Source organism: Mustelus asterias, chromosome 6 (genome assembly GCF_964213995.1).
Source record: "Mustelus asterias chromosome 6, sMusAst1.hap1.1, whole genome shotgun sequence".
NCBI lineage: Eukaryota > Metazoa > Chordata > Chondrichthyes > Carcharhiniformes > Triakidae > Mustelus > Mustelus asterias.
This window is the reverse complement of record NC_135806.1, coordinates 35782293-35795150: the sequence shown is the minus strand read 5'-3', so window position 1 is coordinate 35795150 and position 12858 is coordinate 35782293. Positions and strand designations below refer to the sequence as shown.

Here is a 12858-nt window from a genome sequence, read left to right as displayed (position 1 = left end):
ACAGGAAAGGAGAGGTCACCCTGTTGGGAGTTTTCTATAGGTCTCCGAAAAGTTCCAGAGATGTAGAGGAAAGGATCGCAAAGATGATTCTGGATAGGAGCGAAAGTAACAGGGTAGTTGTAATGGGGGACTTTAACTTTACAAATATTGACTGGAAACGCTATAGTTCGAGTACTTTAGATGGGTCAGTTTTTATCCAATGTGTGCAGGAGGGTTTCCTGACACAGTATGTAGATAGGCCAACAAGAGGCGAGGCCACATTGGATTTGGTACTGGGTAATGAACCAGGCCAGGTGTTAGATTTGGAGGTAGGTGAGCACTTTGGTGATAGTGACCACAATTCGGTCACGTTTACTTTAGCGATGGAAAGGAATAGGTATATACCGCAGGGCAAGTGTTATAGCTGGGGGAAAGGAAATTATGATGCGATTAGGCGAGATTTAGGATGCAAAGGATGGGGAAGAAATCTGCAGGGGGTGGGCACAATTGAAATGTGGAGCTTGTTCAAGGAACAGCTACTGCGTGTCCTTGATAAGTATGTACCTGTCAGGCAGGGAGGAAATGGTCGAGCGAGGGAACCGTGGTTTACTAAAGAAGTTGAATCTCTTGTGAAGAGGAAGAAGGAGACTTGTGTAAAGATGAGACATGAAGGCTCAGTTAGGGCACTTGAGAGTTACAAGTTAGCCAGGAAGGACCTGAAGAGAGAGCTAAGAAGAGCCAGGAGGGGACATGAGAAGTCTTTGGCAGGTAGGATCAAGGAAAACCCTAAAGCTTTCTATAGATATGTCAGGAATAAAAGAATGACTAGGGTAAGATTAGGGCCAGTCAAGGACAGTAGTGGGAAGCTGTGCATGGAGTCCGAAGAGATAGGAGAGGCGCTAAATGAATATTTTTTGTCAGTATTCACACAGGAAAAAGACAATGTTGTCGAAGAGAATACTGAGATACAGGCTATTAGACTAGACGGGATTGAGGTTCATGAGGAGGAGGTGTTAGCAATTCTGGAAAGTGTGAAAATAGATAAGTCCCCTGGGGCGGATGGGATTTATCCTAGGATTCTCTGGGAAGCTAGGGAGGAGATTGCAGAGCCTTTGGCTTTGATCTTTATGTCGTCATTGTCTATAGGAATAGTGCCAAAAGACTGGAGGATAGCAACTGTTGTCCCCTTGTTCAAGAAGGGGAGTAGAGACAACACTAGTAATTATAGACCAGTGAGCCTTACTTCTGTTGTGGGCAAAGTTTTGGAAAGGATTATAAGAGATAGGATTTATAATCATCTAGAAAGGAACAATTTGATTAGGGATAGTCAATATGGTTTTGTGAAAGGTAGGTCGTGCCTCACAAACCTTATTGAGTTCTTTGAGAAGGTGACCAAAAAGGTGGATGAGGTTAAAGCAGTTGATGTGGTGTACGTGGATTTCAGTAAAGTGTTTGATAAGGTTCCCCACGGTAAGCTATTGCAGAAAATACAGGGGCATGGGATTGAGGGTGATTTTGCGGTTTGGATCAGAAATTGGCTAGCTGTAAGAAGACAGAGGGTGGTGGTTGATGGGAAATGTTCATCCTGGAGTTCAGTTCCTAGTGGTGTACCACAAGGATCTGTTTTGGGGCCAATGCTGTTTGTCATTTTTATAAATGACCTGGATGAGGGCATAGAAGGATGGGTTAGTAAATTTGCGGATGACACTAAATTCGGTGGAGTTGTGGACAGTGCGGAAGGATGTTGCAGGTTACAGAGGGACATAGATAAGCTGCAGAGCTGGGCTGAGAGGTGGCAAATGGAGTTTAATGCGGAAATGTGTGAGCTGATTCACTTTGGAAGGAGTAACAAGAATACAGAGTATTCTGTGGGTGGCACGGTAGCACAGTGGTTAGCACTGCTGCTTCACAGCTCCAGTGGACCTGGGTTCGATTCCTGGCTTGGGTCACTGTCTGTGCGGAGTTTGCATATTCTCCTCGTGTCTGCGTGGGTTTCTACGGGTGCTCCGGTTTCCTCCCACAGTCCAAAGATATGCGGGTTAAGTTGATTGGCTATGCTAAAAATTGCCCCTTAGTGTCCTGGGATGCGTAGATTAGAGGGATTAGCGGGTTAAAATATGTAGGGATATGGGGGTAGGGCCTGGGTGGGATTGTGGTCGGTGCAGACTCGATGGGCTGAATGGCCTCTTTCTGTACTGTAGGGTTTCTATGATCTATGAGTACTGGGCTAATGGTAAGATACTTGGTAGTGTGGATGAGCAGAGAGATCTTGATGTCCATGTGCATAGATCCCTGAAAGTTGGCACCCAGGTTGATAGGGTTGTTAAGAAGGCGTATAGCTTTTATTGGTAGAGGGATTGAGTTTCGGAGCCATGATGTCATGTTGCAGCTGTACAAAACTCTGGTGCGGCCGCACTTGGAGTATTGCATACAGTTCTGGTCGCTGGAGATTTACCAGGATGTTGCCTGGTATGGTGGGAAGGTCTTATGAGGAAAGGCTGAGTGACTTGAGGCTGTTTTCGTTAGAGAGAAGAAGGTTAAGAGGTGACTTAATAGAGGCATACAAGATGATCAGAGGATTAGATAGGGTGGACAGTGAGAGTCTTTTTCCTTGGATGGTGATGGCTAGCACGAGGGGATATAGCTTTAAATTGAGGGGTGATAGATATAGGACAGATGTCAGAGGTAGGTTCTTTACTCAGAGAGTAGTAAGGGCGTGGAATGCCCTGCCTGCAACAGTAGTGGACTCGTCAACATTAAGGGCATTTAAGGGGTCATTGGATAAACATATGGATGATATTGGAATAGTGTAGGTTAGATGGGCTTTAGATTGGTTTCACAGGTCGGCGCACATTGAGGGCCGAAGGGCCTGTACTGCGCTATGTTCTATGTTCTATAACATCATAAAGCTGTCAATCAATGAAAAGATTTCCCTTCCCTGCATCTGTCTTAACAAAGTAAACCTTTTTATGGGAGTCAAGGCTCTCTGCTCAATCTCGTTGTGCATCATGCTTGACTGAGAGCCCAGACCAACCATAAAAGGATTTTCCAACTCCTGCTATCTGACTCGGGGGCAAAAACCTGGGCCATAGTCATTCTAGAGAAGTGTTTTTATCTAATTGAATCATATATCCAAGATCAATTGAGCACAGACATGACTATTCAAGGATCATTGCCGCTGTGAAAAAAATATTGTCTTTGATCAGGTACAACTCTCCATTTACAATAATTCAACACTATTTGAGTTTTGCTGGCAAACAGTGAATTCGAGTCATAGAGGTTTACAGCATGAAAACAGGCCCTCCGGCCCAATTTGTCCAGGCCACCCTTTTTTTAACCACTAAGTTAGTCCCAATTGCCCGCATTTGGCTTATATCCCTCTACACCCATCTTACCAATGTAACTGTCTAAACGCTTTTTAGAAGACAAAATTGTACCCGCCTCTACTACTACCTCTGGCAGCTTGTTCCACACACTCACCACCCTCTGTGTGAATAAACTGCCCCTCTGGACCTTTTTGTATCTCTCCCCTCTTACCTTAAACCTATGCCCTCTAGTTTTAGACTCCCCTACCTTTAGGAAAAGATATTGACTATCTAGCTGATCTATGCCCCTCATTATTTTACAGACCTCTATAAGATCACCCCTCAGCCTCCTACGGTCCAGAGAAAAAAGTCCCAGTCTATCCAGCCTCTCCTTATAACTCAATCCATCAAGTCCCGGTAGCATCCTAGTAAATCTTTTCTGCACTCTTTGTAGTTTAATAATATATTTTCTATAATAGAGTGACCAGAACTGTACACAGTATTCCAAGTGTGGCCGTACCAATGTCTTGTACAACTTCAACAAGACGTATTCAATGTTCTGACCAATGAAACCAAGCATGCCGAATGCCTTCTTCACCACTCTGTCCACCTGTGACTCCACTTTCAAGGAGCTATGAACCTGTACCCTGAGATCTCTTTGTTCTATATATCTCCCCAACGCCCTACCATTAACTGAGTAAGTCCTGCTCTGGTTTGAGCAACCAAAATACATCACCTCACACTTATCTAAATTAAACTCCATCTGCCATTCGTCAGCCCACTGGCCCAATTGATCAAGATCCTATTGCAATCCAAGATAACCTTCTTCACTGTCCACTATACCACCAATCTTGGTGTCATCTGCAAACTTACTAACCATGCCTCCTAAATTCTCATCCAAATCATGAATATAAATGAAAAATAACAGTGGACTCAGCACTGATACCTGAGGCACATCGCTTGGCCACAGGCCAAGAGAGAAAATGCTGGAAAATCTCAGCAAGAGCTGACATTTCGAGTCCAGATGACCCTAGCTGGACTTGAAACGTCAGCTCTTTTCTCTCCTTACAGATGCTGCCAGACTTGCTGAGATTTTGAAGCATTTTCTCTTTCGGTTTCAGATTCCAACATCTGCAGTATTTTGTTTTTATCCGTGATCACAGGTCTCCAGTTTGAAAAACAACCCTCTCCAACCACCCTCTGTCTTCTGAGAAATTGAAAATTGAAATTGAGCTTGGATGTACCAGTTAGAACATGCATCACTGATTTAATTGTTTATGTAGGAGCTTATGTCCATGGTCAGAACTACAGTGAGAGCTTCCAACAAATTTCTAAACCGATCTATGCTCTTGGACAGAGTTTGGAACTCTTTTTATCCTATACACTCGGATTGTTTAAAAACTTCAATGGATCTATGGCAACTTTTGAGAGAGGACATTGTTTCAGTGGAAGTGTAATTCATCTCAGTGTTCTACCCTATTACACTGATCAGTAGTTTAGCTGGAGATATATTGCAGTTTCCAAACATTCTTGACTCTGTGGTCCATTCAATCCAGGATCAGGTGTGTAATATGCAAATCATTAATTTTGTCCAAAACAAGTAACAGTGTTTCAGAGCCAACTTACCTTTCCAGGTCCACAATCTGTTCCATCTAAAGGAGGTCCTTTCTTTGTCTTGCAGAAGAATGGGTTGTCAGGATGGCTGCACCATAACTGCTTACATGGATCAAAGGTGCGAAACTGTAACCACAGGAAAATTAAATTGCCTTTTTTCTTGCTAGAAGGCCCATAATAATTAGCTGATTGCTATTTTTTAAAGTTTATTTATTTGTATTACAAGTAGGCTTACATTAACACAGTAATGAAGTTACTGTGAAATTTCCACAGTCGCCACACTCTGACGCCTGTTCGGGTACACTGAGGGAGAATTTAGCATGTTCAATGCACCTAACCAGCACATCTTTCGGACTGTGGGAGGAAACCGGAGCACCCGGAGGAAACCCACGCAAACACAAGGAGGATATGCACACTCTGCACAGACAGTGACCCAAGCGGGAATTGAACCTGGGTCCCTGGCACTGTGAGGCAACAGTGCTAACCACTGTGCCACTGTGCCATAGGGTTTTAAGGCTCAAAATCAAAATATGTTTTTTCCACCTTTTGGAAAATGATGGTAAATATATGAGTCATTTTATAAGTGCCCTGTCCCATTGCGAAAACTTCTAGATCAGGACTGTGTGTCAGTCAAACAATTAATGACCAATTGAGTGCTCCTGTCTACTGAAGGACACTATTAAGACAAGAGTTAGGGTTTTAATTCTATAGGGCTGTTTCAAGTGCTTTGATCTGATGAGGCTTGACATTGGGAGTAGAGTGGAGATAAGGCTACATTATTTGTTGGGCTGATTTGCTGATCCATGCTCCTGTCTAGCTAGCCTCCACATTGGCAGTGATGGAGATCTGGGTATAACATTGCAGGACTGATGCTATGACTTGTGCTCTTTAATTTTGGAATCTCTGCTTCACAAAATTATCTTTTGTACCTTTGACTTTTATTTCTCTTGTTAATGAAGTTACCAAGTAAAATAGGCACCACTCTCTGCTATGAGCACTGGTTCAGTCAACTTTCATATATGTATAATATGCAAATAAAATGGATAATTTATACATCTCTTGATATATCACAGTGTGACAATATTGCCATGGTCACACAGGACCTATCTAAAGCACCCTCATTATTGGATATCTTCTTATTATATTGGTTCATTTGATGTGGGTGTCACTGGCTTGGCCAGCATTTATTGCCCATTCCTAATTGTCCTTGAGAAGGTGGTTGTGTGCTGCCTTTATATTTTCAAGGCATAATGTAAGTAAGTAATAATTGATTCAGTTTATATATCGATGTGACTATATTTCTGGCCCTGTTGAGGTAATGGTAAAATTATATGGGTGATCTGACAAAAATCAAACCTTGCATAAAAAGTCTTAGGCCCTCCGTGTCTGAATAGCTGCTCAATACTTGGGGCCAATGATTGGCAAGAATCATTCGTGGCACACAAACGCTAGGTGTTGGGGGGCAGGGGAAGGTACAGCGAAGACCTTATTTTATGGGGGCGATTTTCCCCCAGAAATTCTAAGTGTTGAATTCATGGGCAAAATGGTGTAAATCACGATTTTTTTCAGTGCAACTTCAGACAAGAATCTCCCACACTCTGTGCAATGCAGAGGTCACAATTGGGAATATCGTTAAAAGCTCAGGGGCGGGGCCTATTCACGCTAGAGTCTGACAGTTCCGGAACTCTGCGCATGTGCAGTGGCCCTGAACTGTCAGCCTGCGCTTTGCTGGCCAGCTCGATCGCGGCTCCCATAAACATTCCCGACCCAGCCCCAACCCAACCCCTGTCCCGAAGCGACCCGGTCTCCAGCTCCTTTCCCCACCAGTGGCGATCCCCCCATCCTCCCAGACTTCCCCCCCCCCTGCAGACCCCCACCCGCAGCCTGCCCCAATCGCTGGCCTTCCTCCAGCCCTGACCAGATCCCAATGCAGAGTGGCAGCGGCAACCCACCATATCCATCGATCACCCCCTAGGCCTTGCCCCCATCAGGCCCCAACCCTAAGACCCACACCAATAGGCCCTATCCCTTGGCACTGCCCAATGCCTGATGGGCAGTGTCAAGGTGCCCCTGGGCATGGGCACTTTGCCCCTGGGGCAGAGCCAGGGGCACAGGTTGGCATTACCAGGGTGCCGATGCCCGGGGGCATCACCCCCCTGCTGCCTGACCCCCTGGGGGCACCGATTGCCCCCCCCAATCACTCCAGCGTGGCTGCCCAGTAGTTCCCCAAAAGTGGGGAGCTACTCTAAACCCTACCGGAGTGAATTTGTACTGGCGGGGTGGGAGATGCTATTGGGTCCCAGAGAATTCAGTCCCTGGCTTGATAATGTCATTCAAATAACATTAAAAATAGATTAAAATTACTTATCTGATCTTCCTGCCGGATTCCTGCATGATACTGACCATGCCGAATTTCCGGCGGTGGGAGACGCACATGCAGATCAGCACACGCGCGCATTTCCTGATCCGACCCGCAAGAATTGTCTCCTATATTTTTATTATATTTATTATCATGAGTAATTTATACATTTTTTAAAAATGTACTAAGTCTTTAAAATAACTGAAATTATGGCTGACTATGACTCAGAGAAACTGACACATCTTTATCTCTGAAGAGGTATTAATAGCCTGGTGAGTTTCAGAAGACCAACTTCCAAGTGAATCATGCAAAGGCCATTTACATTTCTAAAATTCAGGCCTAGCCAACAGAGTCTACCCATCTGCTAGGCCAAAGGACCTTGAAACACCTTTGGAAATTCTTAATGGCTAAAACTGTAACAGTTTCAAGAATCCAGATTAAAGAATATACATCCTTTGTCAAAGCCAAAGTGGAGAAATTGCAGCCACATGATTCCCCCCCCCCCCCCCCCCCACTCCCCAAACACACATCTCTCAAATTCCAAGCTGGTGGAAACTATAATATTGTCTCTTGGAGCTCAAAGTTCTGTTTGCCATCTTCCATCGTCAATTCAGTAGCGCAGGTTTGAATGACTGGCACCACCTATGCTTTTTCTCCTGGAACTTCTGTTCCATTGCCTATAAGACTCTGTAGTCTTTGCCCTGTACCTCCTTTTCTTTATCCTTTTTTTACTGTATGAATGCAGAAATGGGGGAGTTGTGAACCCTCTTCCCATTAGTGGGAATCCTCTAAGTTTATCCAATCGGAATTTTGCTGTGGGTAATTAATAGAAAATTGGATCACACCAAAACTGAGGGTTTGGGACAAATGCCATCACTTTTAGTGGGAAGTCAAAAATCCAAAACATCTTTCTGTTTACAGATAGATGGGGAGAGGAGAAAGCAGGGCTGTTTCAGTTAAACTCCTTCCTGTATATGACACAGGTAATGATCATCTCCAATAAGAGAGAATCTAACTATCTCCCCATGACACTCAACTGCATTACTATCGCTGAATCTCCCACAGTCAACATCCTCGGGGTTACCAGTGACCAGAAACTGAATTGGACAAGTCATATAAATACTGCGAATGCAAGAGCAAGTCAGAGATTCGGAATTATGTGGCAACTCATAATAGCTCACTTTCTGACTCCCAAAATCTTGTCCACTATATCCAAGGCACAAGTCAGAAGTGTGATGGAATACACTCCACTTGACAAGCTGAGTGCAGTTCCATCAACAGTCAACATGCTCGACACCATCCAGGATAAAGCTGGGCTTTGCAACAACTGCCAGCAGCTCACCTAGGCTTCATAGAAACTACTTTTCAAACCCACGACCTTTACCACACAGAAGAACAAGGACTGCAGATGCATAGGAACACCACCACCTGCAAGATCCCCTCCAAGCCTCACACCATCCTGACTTGGAACTATAGTAAGAAGTCTCACAATACCAGGTTAAAGTCCTACAGGTTTATTTGGTAGCACATGCCACTAGCTTTCGGAGCGCTGCTCCTTCATCAGGTGAGTGGGAATTATAGTGCCATTCCTTCACTGCTTAAGACCATAAGACATAGGAGCAGAAGTAGGCCATTCAATATGATCTGATGTAATAATCATCAAATCGCCTTCTCCACTTTATTCCCGTAACCTTTGATTCTCTTACTGATTAAAAATCAGTCTATCTCAGCCTTGAACATACTTAACGACCCAGCCTCCATAGTCCTCTGTGGTAAAGAAATACACAGATTAACTACCTCCAGAGAATAAATTCCCCCTCAACTCTGTCTTATACCCCATACTCTAAGATTATGCCTCTGCTCCGAGACACTCCCACAAGGGGAAACAACCTCTCAGCATCTACCCTGTCAACCCTCTGAGAATCCTGTCTGTCTCATTAAGGTCACCTCTCATTTTTCCAGACTCCAGTCAATATGGATCCAACCTACTTGACCATTCGTCAAAAGAAAATCCCTCCATACCCGTGATCAACTTAATGAACCTTCTCTGGACTGCCTCCAATGCCAGTATATCTTTCCTTAGATAAAGGGGCCAAAACTGTTCTCAGTATTCCAGGTGTGGTCTAACTAATGCCTTGAATAGTTTTAACAAAACTTTCAAAAAAAAAGAACAATACAGCACAGGAACAGGCCCTTCGGCCCTCCAAGCCCGCGCCGCTCCCTGGTCCAAACTAGACCATTCTTTTGTATCCCTCCATTCCCACTCTGTTCATATGGCTGTCCAGATAAGTCTTAAACGTTCCCAGTGTGTCCGCCTCCACCACCTTGCCTGGCAGCGCATTCCAGGCCCCCACCACCCTCTGTGTAAAATATGTCCTTCTGATATCTGTTAAACCTCCCCCCCTTCACCTTGAACCTATGACCCCTCGTGAACGTCACCACCGACCTGGGGAAAAGCTTCCCACCGTTCACCCTATCTATGCCTTTCATAATTTTATACACCTCTATTAAGTCTCCCCTCATCCTCCGTCTTTCCAGGGAGAACAACCCCAGCTTACCCAATCTCTCCTCATAACTAAGCCCCTCCATACTAGGCAACATCCTGGTAAACCTCCTCTGTACTCTCTCCAAAGCCTCCACGTCCTTCTGGTAGTGTGGCGACCAGAACTGGACGCAGTATTCCAAATGCGGCCGAACTAACGTTCTATACATCTGCAACATCAGACCCCAACTTTTATACTCTATGCCCCGTCCTATAAAGGCAAGCATGCCATATGCCTTCTTCACCACCTTCTCCACCTGTGACGTCACTTTCAAGGATCTGTGGACTTGCACACCCAGGTCTCTCTGCGTATCTACATCTTTTATGGTTCTGCCATTTATCGTGTAGCTCCTCCCTACATTATTTCTACCAAAATGCATCACTTCGCATTTATCAGGATTGAACTCCATCTGCCATTTCTTTGCCCAAATTTCCAGCCTATCTATATCCTTCTGTAGCTTCTGACAATGCTCCTCACTATCTGCAAGTCCTGCCAATTTTGTGTCGTCCGCAAACTTACTGATCACCCCAGTTACACCTTCTTCCAGATCATTTATATAAATCACAAACAGCAGAGGTCCCAATTCAGAGCCCTGTGGAACACCACTAGTCACAGGCCTCCAGCCGGAAAAAGACCCTTCCACTACCACCCTCTGTCTTCTGTGACCAAGCCAGTTCTCCACCCATCTAGCCACCTCCCCCTTTATCCCATGAGATCCAACCTTTTTCACCAGCCTACCATGAGGGACTTTGTCAAACGCTTTACTAAAGTCCATATAGACGACATCCCTCATCAACCATTCTAGTCACTTCTTCAAAAAACTCCACCAGGTTAGTGAGGCATGACCTCCCTCTCACAAAACCATGCTGACTATCGTTAATGAGTTTATTCCTTTCTAAATGTGCATACATCCTATCTCTAAGAATCTTCTCCAACAACTTCCCCACCACGGACGTCAAGCTCACCGGCCTATAATTACCCGGGTTATCCTTCCTACCCTTCTTAAATAACGGGACCACATTAGCTATCCTCCAATCCTCTGGGACCTCACCTGCGTCCAGTGACGAGACAAAGATTTGCGTCAGAGGCCCAGCGATTTCATCTCTCGTCTCCCTGAGCAGCCTTGGATAGATTCCATCAGGCCCTGGGGATTTGTCAGTCTTTATATTCTCTAACAAACCTAACACTTCCTCCTTTGTAATGGAGATTTTCTCCAACGGTTCAACACTCCCCTCCGAGACACTCCCAGTCAACACATCCCTCTCCTTTGTGAATACCGACGCAAAGTATTCATTTAGGATCTCCCCTACTTCTTTGGGCTCCAAGCATAATTCCCCACTTTTGTCCCTGAGAGGTCCGATTTTTTCCCTGACAACCCTTTTGTTCCTAACGTATGAATAAAATGCCTTGGGATTCTCCTTGATCCTGTCTGCCAAGAACATTTCGTGACCCCTTTTTGCTCTTCTAATTCCCCGTTTGAGTACTTTCCTACTTTCTTTGTACTCCTCCAGAGCTCCCTCCGTTTTTAGCTGCCTGGACCTAACATACGCCTCTCTTTTCTTTTTGACCAGTCCCTCAATTTCCCTGGTTATCCACGGTTCTCGAATCCTACCCTTCCTATCCTTTTTTACAGGCACATGCCTGTCCTGTCGCCCTAACAACTGTTCCTTAAAAGACTCCCACATGCCAGATGTGGATTTACCCTCAAACAGCCTCTCCCAATCAACAGCTGCCAATTTCTGCCTAATCCCACTAAAGTTAGCCTTCCCCCAATCCAACACCTTACCCTTGGGACACCACTCATCCTTTTCCATCACTATCCTAAAGCTAACAGAATTGTGGTCACTATTTGCCACATGTTCCCCTACCGAAACTTTGAAGACCTGACCGGGCTCATTCCCCAGTACCAGGTCCAGTATAGCCCCCTCTCTAGTCGGGCTATCTACATATTGTTCCAAAGAACCCTCCTGTACGCATTTTACAAATTCCTCCCCATTCAGAGTCCCTGCTCTCAGCGATTTCCAGTCTATACCAGGGAAATTGAAGTCTCCCACTACAACAACCCTATTTTTCCTGCACCTATCCAGTATCTCCTGACATATCCGTTCTTCTACTTCCCTTGGGCTGTTGGGGGGCCTGTAGTACACCCCCAACATAGTGACTGCGCCCTTCCTGTTTCTAAGCTCCACCCAGAGTGACTCGTTACACGACCCCTCTGAATTGTCCTCCCTCTGCACCGCTGTAATATGCTCTCCAACTAATACTGCTACTCCCCCACCTCTTTTGGCCCCTCCTCTGTCTCGCCTAAAACACTTGTACCCCGGAATATTCAGCTGCCAGTCCTGTCCCTCTTTCAACCAAGTCTCTGTCACCGCAACCACATCCAAATTCCTCGTGAGCATTAAGGCCCTAAGTTCGTCTGTCTTACCTGCTACGCTCCTTGCATTGAAGTATAAGCACTCCAGACCTCCAGGCCCAGTGAGGTCATCCTCCCCCAGAGTGCTCTTCTTCTTTGCCAGCCTTGTCCCAGCCCCAAGCTCGTCCCCAGCCTCTACACTTGTAGACCTAATATTTTGATCCCCTCCCCCCTGCCATACTAGTTTAAACCCCCCCGAACTGCACTAGCAAAACTCCCAGCCAGGATATTCGTGCCCTTCCAACTTAGTTGTGACCCGTCCTTCTTGTACAGGTGCCATCCTCTCCTGAAAACTTCCCATTGATCTAGGAAAATGAAGCTCTCCCTCCTGGACCAGTCCTTTAGCTAAGCATTCAATTGTACTAACTCCCTATTCTTAGCCTCACTGGCACGAGGCATTGGGAGCAGCCCAGAGATGGCCACCCTGGAGGCCCTACTTTTTACCCTATTTCTCAACTCCCTGAATTGCTCTCGTAGGATTTTTATATTCAGTTCCCTTTGAACTAAAGACCAACATTCCAATTGCCTTCCCTATATTTTTGTTGAACTTGCATGTGATCTTTTTGTGATTTATGCACAAGGACCCCCAAATCCATCAATACACTCAAGGTGATCTCATCTCCATTACCTTCCCCTTTCAAA

General features: G+C 45.3%; 1 protein-coding gene across 1 annotated transcript in view; it reads right to left on the bottom strand.

Moving 5' to 3' along the window:
- The window catches only part of LOC144494648 (A disintegrin and metalloproteinase with thrombospondin motifs 3-like), a 500070-nt gene that overhangs the window by 101130 nt on the left and 386082 nt on the right, over positions 1 to 12858 (bottom strand). Inside the window, exon 13 of the mRNA XM_078213852.1 lies at positions 4911 to 5024. Coding sequence (XP_078069978.1) covers positions 4911 to 5024 — 114 coding nt within the window. The remainder of the gene's footprint in view (positions 1 to 4910; positions 5025 to 12858) is intronic.